The following is a 21,658-nucleotide window of genomic DNA, read 5'->3' as shown; positions in this document are numbered from 1 at the left end:
TGTGTTTCCTTCCCTTATACTTACTGTTTTTGGTTCGCTTCCAGTTCGCGTACCAGCGAGCGAACTAGGAAGCGAACTAAGAGAAATAGAGGTTGGCACAGTTCCAAATATTGTACCAATTTTTTAATAACGGGGAGGTAGTTCTGAAAAGAACTTTTTTTTTTATTTTTCTGAACATTTTTTTACTGTTTTTGAATTTTTCGGAACAGTTTTATATTTTTTTGGGTTTTTCTTGGAGGGGGCAATGAAAACGATTCATTGTAAAGGGCTCAACAGGAGGAACAAAACAAAAAAAAGAAGTATTTATTATTTTGGGCGTTTCGGACAAACTTGCATATGATAGTCAATAGCTCTGTTGATCAGAGTGATGCTTTTTTCTCCGTAGGAAATGAATCCATCGCAAAATGCGCAGGTGTGTTTTACATCACCAAATCTCATTTGTATATTTGGCACCATCTCCCTGCCCTCTGGTCCCGTTACTTCCGGTACAACAGATCTTCTGGCCATAATAGGGAGATTATCTAGGTCGTTCCGAAACTGTGCAGCACTGTAGTTGTTAGGATGCCACCTAGTCATATGGCGATGCATTGTGTAGTTTCCGAAACTGTATTTTTTGTCGGTCCCTCTGGACAGTCTATCTTGACATATAAGGCAAGTTACGTATCTTGCATTTACTTTTTTCTGACCTTTGGGAATTTTAAAAAATTGCCAAATGAAGTTTTCTTTCCGGTGAGACGTCTTGGGCTGCTCAGGCAAAAACTGCCTCTCTTCGTGCTCGTCCTCCTGTTCCTCTTCTTCTTCTTCTTGTTGAATTACAACTTGAGCAGGTGGTCCACTCTTCCTTGGATGTGGTGGAGGTGGTGGGGAAGCACCAGCTGAAGCTACTAAAGAAGCCATTGCTCAGTGATCACAAAGGGTCTTTCTCTCACAATGATGAAAGTCAGAGTGAGGAAAGAAGGAGGGATTTTCATCATTTGGGAAAAACAAGAGTTCTCAACCAATCAAAAGTGTTCATTTTAGATTATATGACCTAGTCTTACATCATTAGGAAACCAAAAGTGAAATGAACCAATGAAAAGTGTTATTACCAAGTCACATGACTTGCTGTGTTTACGTTAAGCGCTTTGCAGGGCCTCCCGGTTTGCTTCCAGAAACCTGCGCTTTGCGACTCGCTTCGCGTACCAGTTCGCTAACGTAGCACGTCATATGACGTATCACGCGATAACGTGAAACGTCATGCGGACGGGAGGCGTCACGATGTTGTTTTCTAACGCGGCACTTGCGGTAAAGAAACGTTTACCGGCTCGCGGTCTATTTCGCGGCATCAAGGTCAGCTAACGGGAAGCTTCCCGATTCGCGAAGCGGGAACGAAGAAAAAAAAATATTTTAAAAAAAAATTATTCATAAACATATAAAATATATTTTTGGATTTAAAGAAGAATACATTTTACAGCTACAGATATTAGCTGTTAAAAAACCAATGAAATTCACAGAAAAAACCATAGGTTATAGACCATATATAGTTAGGAATTAGCATTTACAAAACCTTGAAAATTCACTGAAAAAACCATAGGTTATAGACCATATATAGTTAGGAATTAGCATTTAGAAAACCTTATTTTACTCACACAAAACCATTGAAATTCCATATATAGTTAGTTGCACTAACTATATATCGCGCACCCGCAATCCACTGCTGATGATGTCACATATTACATCATTCATGACATGGTCAGTGACATCACTGATGACATCACTGATGACATCTCAAATGACATCACTGATGACAACATCCAGTGACTGTATGTTTCTGTAAAGTTAAAATATGTCTTAGATATTGAAGAATGAGTGGATGTATAAGTGTCTGGATGAAGGATTTAGTAGGTGTGTGACTGACTGTATGAGTGAGTGATTAAATGTGTCTCACTGAATGCATGGGTTAGTGACTAAACTGTCTTAATGTGTGCATCATTATGTCTGTTGTGATGTAAACTGCTGCATGTGTTGATCATTAGCTATACGAGAGGCTATATGTGTTATTAATTGGTTGCCCAAGTATTTCTATGGGAGATTGAGTTTGTGTGGGGGTGGCTGGGAGGTGTGTGACTCTGTGCATAGATGTGTGAGCAGTTGATTCACTAGGTGTATGAGTTCAAGAGTGCATGTGGAAAAAGCTACATGGGCGGTTGACTGTGTGCATGAGTGTATTGATGAGTGAATGGATATCTCAATGCTACATGTCATAGTAAGTACATATGTAAAACACAGTACATGTGAGAGTTGGCATATATAAATAACTGTGCATGAGAGCCACTGAATGTGTGAGTGGCTGTATGGATCATTGTGAACTTGTATCAGGGATTGTATAAGAGAGTAAATATGTGTTAGTATATGTTTGAATAAGTAAGGTGTGTATAACTGTATAGTTGAGGAAATGGAGGTGAGATTGTTTCTTTGCATGACTGACTAGGTGTGTGAGTAACTCCATGGATGAGTGACAGTGTGTGAGTGTCTGTATACACTGAGTGTATCTAAGGTTATATTAGAGTCTGAAGAGGTTTATCGTATTAGCACAAGAATGATGTCAAATGAGATGTCATCAGTGATGTCATCAGTGATGTCATTTGAGATGTCATCAGTGATGTCATCAGTGATGTCACTGACCATGTCATGAATGATGTAATATGTGACATCATCAGCAGTGGATTGCGGGTGCGCGATATATAGTTAGTGCAACTAACTATATATGGAATTTCAATGGTTTTGTGTGAGTAAAATAAGGTTTTCTAAATGCTAATTCCTAACTATATATGGTCTATAACCTATGGTTTTTTCAGTGAATATATATATATATATATATATATATATATATATATATATATATATATATATATATATATATATATATATATATATATATGTCAGTGGGTTTCTCCAAGGGCGAGAAATAGAGGCCGCCAAGGGGAGAGAGAGGAGATTCCTTTAATGCCAAAACAACCAAGAACAGGGCGGATGCATTTCGGCTTCATGTGTAGCCTCTTCAGCGCCAGATGGTTGTGACAGGATGCAGGCGTTTTTACTGATTTAAATATCAATTCCCCTCCAACCAGGTGACAAACGGCTCCGCCCTCCGACCAGCGTAGGATCGAACTTGCTGTTTGATTAGGCACATGCAGGACGCCCAGTGCGTCAGAACTGCATGTCCCAGCATGCCGTTGACTGGATTACTGCAGCAACGGGGGTAGGTGAAATAATGCGGTCCAAAGTCACTAAAATGTAGCACGGCCAGTGCCTCCTCGTCTCCCCTCAACTGCACCAACCTCGAAGTCTCTGCAAATTCATTAGCAGGGGCGGAACCGGGAATCCAGCCTGCCCAACGTGAGGTACAATGACTCCAGCACTGCTGTCTTTACTTGCCGACTCCAAAGGCGAGCCCCAGTCCTTCCAGTCACCTGGATACACCAATTTCCACCGTAGCAGAGAAGCCAGCGTGACCAGGGCCAACTTGTGATGCAGGAGCCTCTGGCAGCGTGTTACTGGCTGTCGCGCTAATGAAATGTCAGTGGATTTCTCCAAGGGCGAGAGATAGAGGCCACCAAGGGGTGAGAGAGGAGATTCCTTTAATGCCAAAACAACCAAGAACAGGGCGGATGCATTTCGGCTTGATGTGTAGCCTCTTCAGCGCCAGATGGTTGTGACAGGATGCGGGTGTTTTCACTGATTTAAATATCAATTCCCCTCCTGCCAGGTGACAAACGGCTCCGCCCTCCGAACAGCGTAGGATCGAACTTGCTGTGTGATTAGGCACATGCAGGACGCCCAATGCGTCAGAACTGCATGTCCCAGCATGCCGTTGACTGGATTACTGCAGCAACGGGGGTAGGTGAAATAATGCGGTCCAAAGTCACTAAAATGTAGCACGGCCGGTGCCTCCTCGTCTCCCCTCAACTGCACCAACCTCGAAGTCTCGGCAAATTCATTAGCAGGGGCAGAACCGGGAATCCAGCCTGCCCAACGTGAGGTACAATGACTCTAGCACTGCTGTCTTTACTTGCCGACTCCAAAGGCGAGCCCCAGTCCTTCCAGTCGCCTGGACACACCAATTTCCACCGTAGCAGAGAAGCCAGCGTGACCAGGGCCAAATTGTGATGCAGGAGCATCTGGCAGCGCGCTACTGGCTGTCGTGCTAATGAAATGTCAGTGGGTTTCTCCAAGGGCTAGAAATAGAGGCCACCAAGGGGAGAGAGAGGAGATTCCTTTAATGCCAAAACAACCAAGAACAGGGCGGATGCATTTCGGCTTGATGTGTAGCCTCTTCAGCGCCAGATGGTTGTGACAGGATGCGGGTGTTTTCACTGATTTAAATATCAATTCCCCTCCTGCCAGGTGACAAACGGCTCCGTCCTCCGAACAGCGTAGGATCGAACTTGCCGTGTGATTAGGCACATGCAGGACGCCCAATGCGTCAGAACTGCATGTCCCAGCATGCCGTTGACTGGATTACTGCAGCAACGGGGGTAGGTGAAATAATGCGGTCCAAAGTCACTAAAATGTAGCACGGCCGGTGCCTCCTCATCTCCCCTCAACTGCACCAACCTCGAAGTCTCGGCAAATTCATTAGCAGGGGCAGAACGGGGAATCCAGCCTGCCCAACGTGAGGTACAATGACTCTAGCACTGCTGTCTTTACTTGCCGACTCCAAAGGCGAGCCCCAGTCCTTCCAGTCGCCTGGATACACCAATTTCCACCGTAGCAGAGAAGCCAGCGTGACCAGGGCCAAATTGTGATGCAGGAGCATCTGGCAGCGCGCTACTGGCTGTCGCGCTAATGAAATGTCAGTGGGTTTCTCCAAGGGCGAGAAATAGAGGCCACCAAGGGGAGAGAGAGGAGATTCCTTTAATGCCAAAACAACCAAGAACAGGGCGGATGCATTTCGGCTTGATGTGTAGCCTCTTCAGCGCCAGATGGTTGTGACAGGATGCGGGTCTTTTCACTGATTTAAATATCAATTCCCCTCCTGCCAGGTGACAAACGGCTCCGCCCTCCGAACAGCGTAGGATCGAACTTGCTGTGTGATTAGGCACATGCAGGACGCCCAATGCGTCAGAACTGCATGTCCCAGCATGCCGTTGACTGGATTACTGCAGCAACGGGGGTAGGTGAAATAATGCGGTCCAAAGTCACTAAAATGTAGCACGGCCGGTGCCTCTCCGTCTCCCCTCAACTGCACCAACCTCGAAGTCTCGGCAAATTCATTAGCAGGGGCGGAACCGGGAATCCAGCCTGCCCAACGTGAGGTGCAATGACTCCAGCACTGCTGTCTTTACTTGCCGACTCCAAAGGCGAGCCCCAGTCCTTCCAGTCACCTGGATACACCAGTTTCCACCGTAGCAGAGAAGCCAGCGTGACCAGGGCCAACTTGTGATGCAGAAGCCTCTGGGAGCGCGCTACTGGCTGTCGCGCTAATGAAATGTCAGTGGGTTTCTCCAAGGGCGAGAAATAGAGGCCACCAAGGGGAGAGAGAGGAGATTCCTTTAATGCCAAAACAACCAAGAACAGGGCGGATGCATTTCGGCTTGATGTGTAGCCTCTTCAGCGCCAGATGGTTGTGACAGGATGCGGGCGTTTTCACTGATTTCAATATCAATTCCCCTCCTGCCAAGTGACAAACGGCTCCGCCCTCCGAACAGCGTAGGATCGCACTTGCTGTGTGATTAGGCACATGCAGGACGCCCAGTGCGTCAGAACTACACGTCCCTCACATATATATATTCAAGTATGTGATTTGTTGCCCCTGGTTCTATGTATAAATCCCCTCTGGGTGTCCAACATAGGTTTCAGCTTTGTGTCCAAAGCAACAGTGACTGTCTCATAAAGCGAGTATCTTGTAATACCCTTTACCTTTCCCTGCTCCATAGAGTTTTTCTTATTAGGCGACTGACTAATTATAACCCTGGGGTGTTTAGGATGCAGCTTCCTATCTCTTTCTTTTCCCAGCCGCACCTTGGCAGTAGCGGGCGGTGTTTTCTACGGGTAACAGGGTGGGTGGGTGCCTGAGGGGGGCATAGGGGCTGCAAAGGGTGGGAGGTAAAAAACAAAATAATAATATATTTTTTTTATACTTACCTTCATCGGCTGTACTGTGCTCTTCAGCTTCTCTTCTTCAGGCACAGGCTCCCAGCCTGCCCTGCAGCCTATCCTGAAGCTGCTCTCGCATGAGAGCAGCTTCAGGATTGGCCTGAGCACCCTCGATTAGCAATCTAGGACAGACTGGGAGTCTGTGCCTGCTCTCTCCAACATTTGCAATGCAGCTGGGGTTGGAGAGAGGATCACTGGGCATGATGGTTTGGCCGCCCTAAGACGGCGAGCCAAACCATAATGTGTAGTGAAGCGAGTGCACTACAACTCCCCTCAGTTCTGTCATACCCCAGGCCCCTACCCAAGATTCAGCAGAAAAGGAGAAATAAAACAAGGGTCATTTTATTTTTCCTTTACGGACGTTATGGGGGGATGTTCTTTTGCCATAGCGGAGGAAGCGCCGCTCCGCCTTGTACAATAGGAGTAACTATTGTAACTTTTAGTTCCAAGGGGATCACCTGTAGGTGGGGCTGGGGCAATATTGAGATCTCTAAGTTAGGCTGGGTCTGTTCGCAGCTCTCCCATCCGTGCGTCAATTCAATTGGAGCTCCTTGTCTTATGTCTGAGTTTGTGGGGCTAAGCAAGTGCCCTTCTGAAGAGTTTAATTGGAGTAAGGTTTGGGAGGAAAGGGAGAAGCGGTGTTCTGCCAATACATTTTCTTTATTTACGATGCGTGTGTCAAGAAATCATCCATAGTGGTGGTCTCTGTTGGGGCACGTTTTTGAGTTTTACATTTCCCCATTGTGACCCAAAGTGTGGCAGCAAACAGAGGTTACAATATAAAAGGTGGACCAGATGGTCAACAAATACGTAGCGCCGCAATAAAAACAGTTTGCGCCATAGGTACATAGATGAAGAATTAAGCCAAATACCTCTCCCTTAGCTGACTTCAGCAGACTGCTTCCTTCTGTAGCATATTTTCGTGGCTCCACCTTAAAACAGTAAAGATATTATTGCCCTTAGTGGGGATAACAGCCAGCCCAAATAAACCAAAATCCTGGTCCCAAGACTAAGAGGGGTGGCCCAGCCCAGGTTGTCCAGACGCAGATGGATTTGCCCTTGGCCTGGGCTTCGCGCTGCGGGATAGGAGACAGTGCTGTATGCGCAATGTAGCAAAAAACACAGTTGATGGGCAGAATGTAGAACAATGTCATACATTCACCCGAGTACAGAGATCTGGGCCTAAATCCATCATTTTTTTGCACTCCACACCACCCTGGGTCAGACACTGGCTATATGCAAATCAGCTCTGACCCTGTGCCTCATGGGAACAGTCCAGTCCGAACTACCAAGCCATGTCTTTCCCAGACCGGAATCAAGCATCCAAGGACCGGTTTCTGGCTATCAGCCTTCATCAGCCTGGATAGCTTGACTCCAGTGGTGTGGAGAGCCTGGGACTCACGTCTGAGCATACCCAGCCCACTCGGGTGAAAATTGCAAAAAACACAGTTGATGGACAGAATGTAGAACAATGTCATACATTCACCCCAGTACAGAGATCTGGGCCTAAATCCATCGTTTTTTTGCACTCCACACCACCCTGGGTCAGATACTGGCTATATGCAAATCAGCTCTGACCCTGTGCCTCATGGGAACAGTCCAGTCCGAACTACCAAGCCATGTCTTTCCCAGACCGGAATCAAGCATCCAAGGACTGGTTTCTGGCTATCAGCCTTCATCAGCCTGGATAGCTTGACTCCAGTGGTGTGGAGAGCCTGGGACTCACGTCTGAGCATACCCAGCCCACTCGGGGTGAAAATTGCAAAAAACACAGTTGATGGACAGAATGTAGAACAATGTTATACATTCACCCCAGTACAGAGATCTGGGCCTAAATCCATCGTTTTTTTGCACTCCACACCGCCCTGGGTCAGACACTGGCTATATGCAAATCAGCTCTGACCCTGTGCCTCATGGGAACAGTCCAGTCCGAACTACCAAGCCATGTCTTTCCCAGACCGGAATCAAGCATGCAAGGACCGGTTTCTGGCTATCAGCCTTCATCAGCCTGGATAGCTTGACTCCAGTGGTCTGGAGAGCCTGGGACTCACGTCTGAGCATACCCAGCCCAATCGGGGTGAAAATTGCAAAAAACACAGTTGATGGACAGAATGTAGAACAATGTCATACATTCACCCCAGTACAGAGATCTGGGCCTAAATCCATCGTTTTTTTGCACTCCACACCACCCTGGGTCAGACACTGGCTATATGCAAATCAGCTCTGACCCTGTGCCTCATGGGAACAGTCCAGTCCGAACTACTAGTATGCGCAATGTCAGCACCTCCCTCTTCATGCAGCTAGGGCTGAGACCAGCACCCTTGGACAGCGAGTCTCACCAGGAGCAACATGGGAAACTGGCGGGAAAGCAGTTAAGTGTCCAACACTGCGGGTAATTTCAAAATAAAATAAACTTACCTTACCGGGTCCTACGTTGTCTCTCCTGACCTGCTCTCCTGCTGTGGGACCAGGAAGCAGGCAGGCAAGCAGCTTCCCTCCCCTCCCCTCCCCTAAGCCTATCACAACACTGCAATGGCAGTATTGTGATTGGTCGAGACGCCGACCAGCAAGGCGCCTATGGGGAGGCTATTTTCTCCTTGTAGGCTGCATTGCAGCCTACATGGAGTAAGGGCAGAGTGCGCATGACTGCTTTGGTTGGCCCTGGGGCCGACCAAACAGGTAGCACCCTCAGCAGTGGGCAAGCCCCTCTTCCCCTTCCCAAGAGCAGACCCGCCCACCCCTGCCCCTAACCAAACACTTCTGCTTTCTCGCAGTGCGAGAAGCAGAAACATAAAATGGTAGTTTTACCATTTTATGTTTCTGCTCCTCGCACTGCGAGAAAGCAGTAGGGTGGCGCTCCTCCACCCTAGTAGAGGAGCCGCCCCTGCCCTGCCGCCTCCACCTCCACCACACACTCCGGTCCGTTAGCTATTGAGCAACCTGCTTCCTCCGCTTAAGCTCCAGAGCCAGGAGTCTGGAGTTAGAGTTGGGGGGCGGGGCTGGGGGGTGAGACTGAGGGCAAAGGGCTGCTTACTCGGCTCTACCGTCAGTAGTTTCCCCAGCACCCCTGCAGACAGGGCTCCCCCCCGCAGTGACTTCAAAGGAGGCCACAAAGAAAGCTGCAGTGAGCCCAAGAGTACAGGACACCACACCACGGCACACACCAGCACCACACTAGCGCCACCACACACCACCAGGCCCGCCCTGCTGTACACTTGTGCCTACCAGCCTCCACGAGCTGGCCGGGCACTTTGACGGTGGAGGGAGTATAAACCCGCAGCAATGAATTAGGTGACGTTGCTGTATCACGGTCCCCGCTCTCACGTTCGGCCTTAAAACAGCAACAGTTTCGGCATTTAGATGTAAGCCGAAAAAAATTAGCATATCCCTGCAGTGAAACTCCATATAGCCTCTCTCCTGCCTCACTGTACGACCGTATATGTAAGGCACGGTCACAGCGTCGGGGGGAGGACTACAAAAGTCACACATTGTACCTTCTTGGAACTGTGTGTGTGTGCGTGGGTGTGTGTCTGTGCCTCTGCCTAAAAAGTAAACCGTGTGATGGGTAAACGTATACATGTCACCATTAGACCGAGACATTATTATTACTTTTTATTATTTCTAAACTTTTAATACCTGTAGCATACTTAAAAAAAACATTGCAGACTTGCCAAAGCCAGACCTATTGATTTTGCCATTGCTTACTTCTACATTAGCTGTTTGCAGAGAACTCTGAGCCTTCAAACCAGGGAATGACGAGGTGCATAGCATACCACAGCTTGAAGAGTGAGGGTTTCACTTACAGATGAACAGGGTCTGTGGAACTGTCTTGCTGCAATCCAATCTCAGTTTCTCAGAGCCGAGCCGCAGGAGAAATCCAACACTTTGCTTTTCATGAGGTCAAGTTAATGTTACTCCGTGCGCCTGCCAGAATGGAATAGAAATGGTTTCCCATCTGTGCTCTAATTACTGTTATATTTATAAGGGGAAAGGGTATTGGCCTTTCACTGGGACCCTATCAGTGGGTATTGGACAACTTCATAAGCTGGTATTGAATGAGCACCAAACTCCAAGGGCATGAGTTAAGTATTTTCAAATGATTTGTGCCAAGAAACCAGTTCTTGAAAACAAATCTTCTGCTAATCAGTTTTTGCTGAAAACTTCTGACACAGACGTTATGTGAATTAGTGTGAAAAAGAGATCCTTGCACCGTGTTTCTACAAAGATACTTTTCCCATATCATGTGAGGCAAAGGTTGCCTTCTCCACAACATGGAAGGGAAGTGCATGTTGTTGTCACCATGGCTGTTAGGGACTGTGGCATCCACCTTATTCCTCATCTTTCTACTTAGATCAGTGGTCTCAATGCAATGCTGCACCCCCTGTAAACAAGAAATTGTCATTGGGAATGAAAACATATTTTTTCCACAAATATGCTATATAATTGGCAGCTGTAAACATCTTTAACAACTAAAACATTACAGTTATGTACAGTTATCGCTTTTAAAGATGCAGTCAAATACATGGTTACTCACATGCTATGAGCAGCCTGGTCTTTGTAAAATTAAACATTTCCACAATATGATTCTCTATCAGAAATGATGCCAGTGGGGACTTTGAGAAATATTTGGAGTCCCTCCCTGTTTGACACCTACTCCCTGACAGGATCTGAGTGACAAAAGATGTTCCTGATGGCCCATTGCAGAGTTCCTCTCTGTCTTTTTGACTAAAAACATAGAAATGTTTTCAGCATGATGCTCCTCTTGGCTCATGCCTGGTGACCCCCTGAAATTAATCCAAGCCCTTCAGGGGTGCCCACCTTTCAGTTTGAAGACCTCTAGTCTAGATCGATGGTTACTCAGAGACATCACCAACCATGTTTAATTTACTTTGAGAGGGAGAGTTTTCTCTTTATTGGTACCTTTCAGCACAACTCTTCCAAGGCCCTTTTTCTTATGTTACAGAAGTGTCAGCAAGACCCTGTGCTTTGGGAGTTTCTGCAAGAAATGATAGGATTACTAGTCCCGCTCTGGTCCAAGATCATCAACGCTTCTCTTCTTCAAGGTGAGTGCCATGACTGCCTGAAGGCCTGCCTAGTTCTCACTATTCTCAAAAAACCCACGGCGGACCCTGAAGACCTGAATCACTATTGACCAATCACAAACATCCCTACCAAGGCAAAACTCCTTAAGAAATGTGTACATGAACAACTGCGCAAAAACATTGAGCAATTCCAACTTCTTGACCAATTCCAATAGGGCTTCCATACTGGCCACAGCACTGAAAGGGCCATCACTCATACAGTGGACAACGCTCTCACTTTGCTTGACCAGAATGAAGCTTGCCTACTAATACTACTTGATCTCTAATCTGCATTTGACACTGTCAAACATGACAATCTACTTAAAATTTTGAAATGGAGGATGGGGCTCTCAGGCACTGTTGTAAAATGGTTTGCCTCCTTTCTCAACAACAGAACGCAAAGAGTCAAATTCAATCAAACTCTATCCAACTCCAGTCCCTGCACTCTGAGATCCCCCAAGGGTCCACACTCTCCCCTACGCTCTTCAACCTTTTCATTGAACCACTGACTGTTATTCTCAAAGCATCTAACATCCAATATTACATGTATGCTGATGACACCTAACTGTATATGAAAATATCCTCACCCGAAAATTTCAAGTCACTCAACGGAACCCTGCACAAAACGCTAAATTGGCTAACCTCCAACCACCTCAAACTAAACACCCTTAAAACGGATTTCCTCCTCATTTCACCCACTAGGCAATCCCTCACTGTTGTGAATTATTTAAGAAACTTCCCCACGCTCAACTGCACACCACACATTATTGATTCCACTAAATCATTGGGAGTTGTGCTAGAAAATAACCTAAACATGCAAGATCACATCAGAGCATCTACCAAAGGAGCGAACTTCCAACTGAGCATCCTAAGAAAACTCAAACCCTACCTCAAATTGGCAGTGCAAGCACTAGTCATCTCAAGACTAGAATACGGCAGTGCTACTCTATGCGGACTTCCAAAACTCAGTATAGCCCCCCTCAGAGCATCTCTGAATGCTGCGACTAGACTCATCACTGGTTCCAAGTAAACCAACCACATCTCACCTGATCTGAAATCGCTCACTTGGCTTCTGTTTGAGTCAAGCATCCAGTAAAAAATTGCATGTATGACCCATGGAGCACTACATTTCAATACCCCACTCTACCTGACAAATAAGCTCGAACTATCGGGTGGCTCCTGGCTGTTAAAGAGAACCAGCACATTGCTGCTTAAGCTGAAGAAATTTAAAAAAATGAAAACCTACAATTGTACTTTCTCTGGCATTGCCCCGAGAATCTGGAACTCCCTACCTGTGGTAACAAGATTGATTCCCTCAACCTTTGCCATCAAAAGGGACGTGAAAGCTCTACTGATGAACTCTGCGCTGAGCTAGAAGATTTTCTCCTTTTGTCTCCTATCTTGTTTTGCTGATTAATCTACTACCTGGCATCTGATACAGCCCTGTGTTGCCCGGCAATTAGTCATTTTTGTTCCTGATGTATATTGTTTTACTTTTCTCCCGCAGCTATCTACCTATGTCTTCAAGAACCCGTATGTAAAGCGCTCTGATACCCGCTTGGGTCATGTTCGTGCTATACAAAACTTTAAATAAATAGATAAATCTGACCCCTATAGGCCCTTGCTGCATTCAGTGTTTAACTCATGGTCATCAGCAACTGCTTCATTTACACTTTTTTAGGAAGACTTTTAAAAATAATTTTTACTACTAGAAAGACATCTTTCTGAGTCATATTCCCAGACAGCTCTAGTAATTTGAATACACACCTCAAGTCAAATTGGGTTATTCATTTGAAGGGGCTCACCCCTGCCAACGTAATAAACACAGTATGATTAGACCAAAACACCGTTCTTGGAGAATTTCTAATGAACATCTGATAGCGCTGATGCAAGCAACTGGCAACTCCCAGAGAAATGTGTGTTAAGTTCAAGCACAAGCAACAATTTTAAATTGAAGAATGAAACACAATAAGTCAAATCAAATGAGCAAAAATATGGCGAGATCATTAAAATGGAATGAGGAGAACCAGAGATGCTAATTTTAACATTTTATTTTATTGCAAAAACTCCCTAAAAAAATGTAAGTATCATTGAAAAGCAATATATATATAATTTACCTCGACCGATGCGCGATTTCAGGCCTACCCTGAAAAAACAGAGTCTGGATACACTAAGTATGTCATCATGGTCAAACATTTTACCTCTGAACTTGATCTCTGAAAAGGAAGTCAAACTCTTTTAGACGCGCATGGTTTAAAATTGAGGCTGGCGACGATCCCTCAAAGCCAGTCATGTCATCGTCAAGCTCCAGCTGATGCTGTTGATTTTGGCACCAAAAACTCAGTGGGACAAAGCTGGATTTTATAGAATGACTTTTTGATTCAAGTTATCAAAAATCTGATCACACCATTAAATCAGATTTTGAAAAATAAGTGGCAGTAACCTTTCTATTAAAGTTATCAAAAACCTGATCCCAACACTAAATCGGATTTTGACAACTAAGTGGCAAAAACTTTGAATTATTTTTCTAGCACTTTCTCAGGCAGAATTATATAATAACTATTTTAATCATGCCTAGGGCTGTCATGGAAATGTCTCACATTGCCATACGGTAAAACTAGCTGTTAGAGTGTGTTTCACTGTGAGGCACACAAACTCAATGTGTAGTGTGTCCTATTTTTATATATTAACACCCAGCCCTCTGGGCTTAAGAGACACACTTTAGGTATAACTTTTTAATATATAAGAATTGCACAGGGATTTATTCCTGCCATGTTTTATTTCAGTTCATTTAAACTGCAGTCCATCTGGAGTACAGTGATGCTCCTAGCAGCCATGTCAGTTTGTTTCACATATGAGGGTGGTGTAAGGTCACACTACAACCCATAAATGTAACATGAACAGGGGTGTCCATCAAGGTTGTGTCCTGGCCCCCAACCCTATTTTCTCTATATATCAGTTGATGATCTATCCATGTCCCAAACTGACGCACCAATGCTAGGGCATGCGAAAATCGTAACACTCTAATTAGAGGATGACGCCCTCCTCATCTCAAAAACACCTGGGGGCCTACAGACGCTATTGAACCAATTTAAGGCTTTCTGCGATACGACAGGCCAAGAAATTAAAACAACCAAGACAAAGTTTATGATGCTAAACCCCTATAAATCGTATAAAGGACGACCAACCCTAAACGTTCCATTAGAGAGGGTAAACAGTTTTGAGCATCTGGGCATCAAATTATCCAAAGATATCTCCTGAAAGCCATACCTAACTAAGTCTAAAATTCAAGCAAATAGTTGGGGCCTTAAGAAAGGAAGATTGCTGTTTATATACCACACCTGTTGCCCCTGCCCTAGAGATTTACAAAACTAAGACCGTGAGCTGTGCTCTACACGGGGCTTCAAAAGATTGGTCGATCTAACAGTGTCGGAGAACACGTTTTTATGGTACCTAGTGTCACTTCCTCCGAGCACCCCTCTATATCCTCTTAAACTGGACATGGGCTGCAAATCCATTATAGACCTAGCAAAACTCCGCCAGCTGCTTTTCTGGCAGAGAGTAGTATTGACCCCTGAACTGTCTTCCTATGCTTCAGCTTTTGATGATGTTTGCACTTTGGATGTATTTAAGAAGATAGGTTGGATCAGAAACACTAAGGGGTTCATTTGGATTGCGGGCGGATTGCCACCTCCCGTATGGCGGTGGCGATCCGCCCTCTAAAAATCACCGCACGCCTAGGATTTCCCCCCCGCCACATTACCATGGCGGGGGGACCCCAGGCGGATGGAAAGACCGTCTGCCGGTTTTCCGCCTGGTCGCAGAGTCGACCAGGCGGAAAAGCAGCTAACATGGTGGCGGCATCTGTAAGACCCCGCCATCCTTATTAGCATAAATGCAACGCTGCCCAGTGTAAGGGTTGCCAATGCTGCTCTGCTTCCACTGATGTTTTTATTCCCACTAATTAATTGTGAAGTTCATGGTTCATATCCTTGTGTAATAGGTTTTTATGAATGGATTTAATGCTGTTTTAAAAAAAAATAAAGGAATCTTTTTATGTGACTATGGAAGAAATGTATTTAATGCACTCTGCATATTTATGGTGTGATGACCAAAATAAAGTAAAAAAAAAAACAAATGACTGCAATGGCAGTATTGTGATTGGTCGAGACGCCAACTAGCTGGGGAGGCTATTTTCTCCATGTAGGCTGCATTGCATAAATGCGGGGATGTGCCTTTCTATGGCGACAACGCCGCCACGGAAAGGCAGGTGATTTTTGCCATTGGGGACCCAGAGCAGGCCCCCAGGGCTTCTCGGGGGTGCACATGGGGGGTACCTATGGTAACCCCCTGCAGTTCCATGCACAACATGGCAGGTCACGGTGCCTGCCACATTGTTCATGGAAGTGCTCGACATGCCTTCCTGGCATTGCTGCGGGCGGTGCTGAGAGCACCGCCTGCCGCAATGTCAGGAATGCAGGATGCGCCCGCCAGTGTGGCGGGCGCATCCTAATGTCTGCAACGGGACCCCCGCACCGATGGCGGCCGGTCCCACTCCACAAAAGGATGTGACCCCCTAAATGTCTACTTGAAAGTATCGGGGTAAAGGGCCATTGGGATGGCACTAGTCGCCTAGGGCCGCCCTCAAAGAAGCAAGTAAAATCTATGTATTGGGACTGGGTAGCCCAGAAGGAAATTGGGAATAATAAGATGGGCAGGTTAACTGTGGAATTTGTTGATTTTAAATTGTTCAGTTCATTGGAAGGCTACCTGACCTAATTCAGTTACCAACTGACAAAGTTATACATTCAATTTAGGCTTGGCACACTCCCCTTGAACTCCTTTACAAGCTCCTGGTCGTGCAACGCAGCCCAGTGTAAGGGTTGCCCATGCTGCTGTGCTTCAACTGATGTTTTTATTCCCACTAATTAATTGTGAAGTTTATGGTTCATATCCTTGTGTAATAGGTTTTTATGAATGTATTTAATACTATGTTTTAAAAAAAATAAAGCGATCTTTTTATGTAACTATGGAAGAAATGTATTTAATGCACTCTGCATATTTATGGTGTGACGACCAAAATAAAGTTTAAAAAAAAAAATGACATCTAAGATTCCATGCTGTAGGTGTATTTTTTGCACCATTTACAGTGGATTTACGGGGAAATTAAATACACAAAATAAAGGATTTCATTAATTCTATAGGCATACATATTTTAAAAGAACAAATATGGAAGTGAACACATTAGTGACATAGTAACACATACTAAAAAACATTTATTGTATTTCCTTTGTTATGTCAGATGATAAATCAATAATGAGCAAAAATAGAATACTTAAGAGGCTTTTGCCGATGGAATGTTCAATCACAAATGAAACAGATATTTTGTCCAATCTATTCCAAGGGCAATATTTTATGATTCACTTGGAATTTGATGAATCTAAATTTCGTCACGTATATGTTGGAAAATTCCATCTGCAAAACTCAAAATCAGGCACAAAAATGACTCATTTAGAACTATTTGAAATGTATCCAAGTTACCATTTTTTTATTGTAAATTGCAGTTCGATTTTTAATGTTAAAAATATATATGAATCGACATGTTTAAAAATGTACTGTAATGTACCAATTTTCAACTAAAGTGAAAGCGAGAACATTTATCTTTTATTTTCCCAATGGTAAAACAAACTAATAATAAATTAGAATATTTTAGAGAAAAGTGTAAAAATTTTATATCTGCACTAAAGTGGATAAAAATGTATCAAGCCCTATGTATTTACTTATTTTGTAGAAATAATTAAAAACATAGTTTTGGAATTCTTCAATAGCATAAGTAAATATATATGGTGTGCTACAATAATAAGCAACTTATGTACTAAATCAAAAACATTTATTTTAACATTTTAAAAAAAAACAAAAAAACAGGCTTTCAGTTTTTACAAATATTGGTACAACATTACAGTACATATTGAGACACATTGATTTGAATTTTGCTTCGTACACACAATGTGCAAAATGATTTTTGGCTTATATTACATTTTTGTAACACAAGTTCACTATTTAGAACAACATATCGGAACCATTCATAAGTGTAAAACTATTTAAAACTGTGACAAAATGGTTTCTGAAGATGTTCACTACATGTAGGAGATAAAGCTAAAAATAAACCACAGTTTAAAAACCTTGAAGCCGGTGAAATGTACAAATTTAGAAAATGTTTTGAGAAAAATCTTCATGATCCGTTATATTTACACAGATACTATAAAACTATTGTATGTCTTTATATCATCTTCAAGAGCAGGTGAAGGATATATTGGCCAAAAAGGGTGGAAATCGAAAGATATGGGCGCCATGAATAAAATACTATGGGTTAGACCTGGGTGATGAAGAGGGAGAATTACCCTTACCAATGGGTGGAGTGGGGAAAGAGTCTTGATGATTGTGAGACCGGACCTATCCTTGATGACTGCGATTCAGTTAGATCTGACCCTTAGCGTATGTATATGTACTGTGTTAAAATCTAACCTCGTGCTCTCTTTCAGAGGAAATGTTGATATCGTTTTTGCTCTATGCCAACTGCGATTGCCAAACTTCCAGTCTGTATCATGCATTCATGATTTTTTTGACTGTAAATTAAAATTATAAAAAATCAATAAACATTAAAAAAAAAAGGGTGGAAATCAGCTGTCCACTGTGTTTTGGGAGATGAAACATCAGACACCGATGGACATAGTGGCATGGAGGTTGAGGGGCCTACTGGAACGGAGGTCATCACATTGTCATCTTCATCAGAGCTCTCCACAAGTGGCCAGTGCCTAGTGGTGGAGGACCCTACTGGAACTGTAACAACCTTATCCACCACCCAGAGACACATCTCCTCCCTTTTGCTCACCCCAGTTGGCTAAACCCAAACCCCTAAAAGGGCTGGGGTCTCCTTTGCCACAGGCACCTAATCATCTCCCCTGTAATCAGGGGTACGCTCATTGCGGAGGCTAATGACCTATTATGCAGCATCTCTGTAGGCAGTGGTGGCTGGTGAATTTTGAAAGTGGCGGGGCATAAATCACTGCCCACATTTCTCACACACACGAGTGCAGCAAGCGGTACAGAGAGTGCCTGGTCCATATAATGGGGCTTCTGCAACTCTGTGACATTTTTCAATGGGAAACACATGGGCATGCAGGGCATTGTATGGCACTTTGGACATTGATTCACCAAATAGCTCAAGGTTGTACCAACATTGATTTTACATTTATTTGAAAGAAAGTGTTTTATCTTGTCTAGTGCAATAAGTGAGTTATGTTAAATTTAAATTATTCAAAAATTGTGTAATGCAGATGTTTATAATTTGATAGTTTACAAAAACACACCTGTATGAACACATTATGAGTTTTGATTAATGTTACATTTTTGTGTAAGTGTCCATTATCATGATAGAAACTTGCACCAAGTTTGGAGAAAAAAAAAATACAGGTATGTTTCTTTAAATTTCTTAAAAACATTACACACATATGCATTACACATTAGAATTTTTTTTAATGCATGAGTCCAGAGCAAATGTAAAGAGACAATTCAAAAGAAAACAATTAAAAAAAGCCTACCTTTGATTCCAGCGAAGACTGGGTTGATTTGCTTCTTGGTAAAATAGCAGGAGCAAAGGAAGGACTTGAACGATTGGGTTCACGATTGAAAGGGAAGTGGGAAAAATAAAAAAGGTAAGTTTCTACCTTACAGCCCTTCGAAACCAATAACTCAGGTGTTGAGGCTTACCTGCCACAGATACGTCGACGGGAAGGCACATCGTGATTGGCCTGGCGGAAATATTGGCCGAACTCCCTTCATCAGCCACTTTTGCCAATGATGCCTTCAAAGGGGGAGGAAGTTCTGGCAAAGACGGCGGTACTGAAAGGGACTATTGTCCGTAGACCCACCAGCTTCTAAATTGAGCAGGCGGACTCCCTAGTTGGTGGACGGATATTCCAAAGGAAAAGTGAAGGTGGGACCAGATCCACCGAGATCGAAATCAGGCTCAGAATCTGTAATTGCACCATGAGGAGGCGAGAGGCCTCCTCAAACACCCCATTGCGTCTGCATGGGACGACCTGATTCTCACTTCCAAAAGTAACACTAAAGATGCCACCAGACTTCCTTAGCTTGGCCTGTATACCCGCATCCCCCAACCAAGTTCACTGTAGCTAACATAGTTGGCTCAAACTCATGGCCTCCTACAGATGACATATATGGAATTCTGGCTTCAGGCCCACAAGTAGTCAGACCCGAAACCCACTTCTAACCTACTTTAGACCTTGCATATACTACATGTGGTCAGGCATGTCATTGTTATTTTTGTTGCTGAGTTGCTACTTACATGGTGCTGTTGCATATCTATTGTACTACCTGTTATGATGAACCAAAACCTAATACCTGTAAATGCACTGATGTTTTGTGTATGTACAAGAGAAAATTCAATAAACACGTTTTTCAATAAAAAGTGCTAAACTGAAAGGATGGTAGAGCTGGTTGTGAAAAATGTATGTAGAGATGGAGGCATGGAAGATGTACAAGGGCAAATAAGGAATAACACGAGCTTAATCTGGGATTTTCTGGAGGCAAAGTGAAGGGTTATGAATCTGTGAAACTTGATATAAACATTATAGCTTACATTCATTCCATTATTTTCAAAGCGTCTTTACTTACCTTTATCGTTCTAATATATTTCTTTTGGGAGGAACATATTGATGAATTTATTGACTTGGCATTGTTGCTCGAAGTACTTATTGCATCTTTTTTATTATCTATCCAGGAGAGATCCACTGAGCCTGCAGCTGTTGAAAACATTATGGATGAGATTGGTGAGTCCGTCCTTAAGACATAACAAATCTAGTAACCACCTAAATGGATGTCATATCAGTTGTCCTGTCAACTGTCTTTCTGTCATGCAGGTGGCCCTTACCCACTAAAGAACTAATATTATTTCAGATATCTCACGCAGTGTTAAGAACCTTACTTAGATTTAAATTAAGTCGTTCATTTGTGGGGCATATAATAAATATTAAATCCCAGGCAAAAGCATACCCGTTTTAAAAACTATGAAAAACAAATCCAACATAATCCATGTCCCAGGAGTTTGAATTGCAGTCATACCTTGTATGCTAGAGCATATGCCCGTCAGAAGTCACGTGCCACTCAAATTGCCTTTAAAATGATTGTGACATTTTATATGCCAATTGAATATTTGTGCTAATGTTGTTCACAGCAGAGTCATTGTCCTCATGGACAGTGGAGTGGTAACACTTGCTCGTAACAGCATGATGAAAGAATGTAAGCATTTGAAAATACAAACCTATATCTTTCAGAGTTATGTTGAGGAATGTATCTTCACCTGTGTTTCTTTTCTTCTCCTCCACTCCTCTTTGTTTCCCTTCTAAATCTACAGCCCTTTGTTCTGCTTTCCTCGCAGTATATCTCCCCCTGCTCTTTGCTTTTCCCTTCTCCATCTGTAACTCATTTCCTCTGCCTACCTTGCAGTGTAACATCCCCTCTGGGCCTATTCTCCAACTCGTGTTGTGCCTTGGTTTATGCTTGTGTCTCCATCATACCTCTTTCTCTATCCATTCTCTATTAATCTGTTCCTGTTCTCCTTTTGGTGTCTCTGTTACATGTTCTCTGTGTGTGTCCTGTTTCTCTCCATATTCTGAACATAATATTTTTGTGCTTGATATTCTGACACGACCATGTGTTTCATCTGCATTGCTTACCTCACTGTGCCCAATTCATGAAGGAAGGCTGGGCAGGCGGGCAATAGTTCATGCATTCTACCTGAAACATGTTTTTTTAAGGTAGATGTTGTCCTTTATGATCAGGGCCATTGGAATTATGATCAATTGAGAACCAAATTATGTGGCAGAATCGACTAAATCATGCGGCAAGAAGAAGCAAATTATACAGTGTAAAGCGACTCACTGAATGGCTGTATTTCGCTGTTTTCTCATTTTAACATGTATTGATACTGTATGGGCAAATGTTTTGCCTCATTAGTAGAAGTTTAACACCTGAGTACAACAGTTAGCCACTCAAATATGACTATTTAGTGCCCGATTGCGAGTCTGGAGGTCTGAGGACCGTCAGGCTCGAGTGGCGGTGGCGGTCCTGCCACCACGGTACACACGGTCTGACTGCCCTATTACAACTAGGGAGGTCGGACCGCCATTGCACCGCCACAACCACCAAAGATCAGAGATCCCTGGTGGTGGTGCTGCGGTCTTGAGGCCGCAGTATGCTTTGCAGGACCACTATGGTACCGCCAAGCATATTATGAGTTTCCTCTCTGTCATGGTTTTCATGGCGGTTCCTACACCATGAAAACCGTGGCAGATAGGAAACAAAGAGGGTCATTCAGGGTCCCCTTATACATCAGGCTCATGGGGCCCATGCAGGAG

The 21,658-nt window shown here is 43.9% G+C and overlaps 1 protein-coding gene across 1 annotated transcript in view; it reads left to right on the top strand.

Moving 5' to 3' along the window:
• LOC144784276 (uncharacterized) overlaps positions 1-21,658 on the top strand; it is a 401,825-nt gene that overhangs the window by 138,524 nt on the left and 241,643 nt on the right. Inside the window, exon 2 of the mRNA XM_078662945.1 lies at positions 20,023-20,071. Within this exon, the coding sequence (XP_078519071.1) occupies positions 20,023-20,071 (49 nt within the window). The remainder of the gene's footprint in view (positions 1-20,022; positions 20,072-21,658) is intronic.

Source organism: Lissotriton helveticus, chromosome 10 (genome assembly GCF_964261635.1).
Source record: "Lissotriton helveticus chromosome 10, aLisHel1.1, whole genome shotgun sequence".
Lineage (NCBI taxonomy): Eukaryota > Metazoa > Chordata > Amphibia > Caudata > Salamandridae > Lissotriton > Lissotriton helveticus.
Note: the sequence above shows the minus strand (reverse complement) of the source record. Positions and strands in the feature narration are given on the sequence as shown.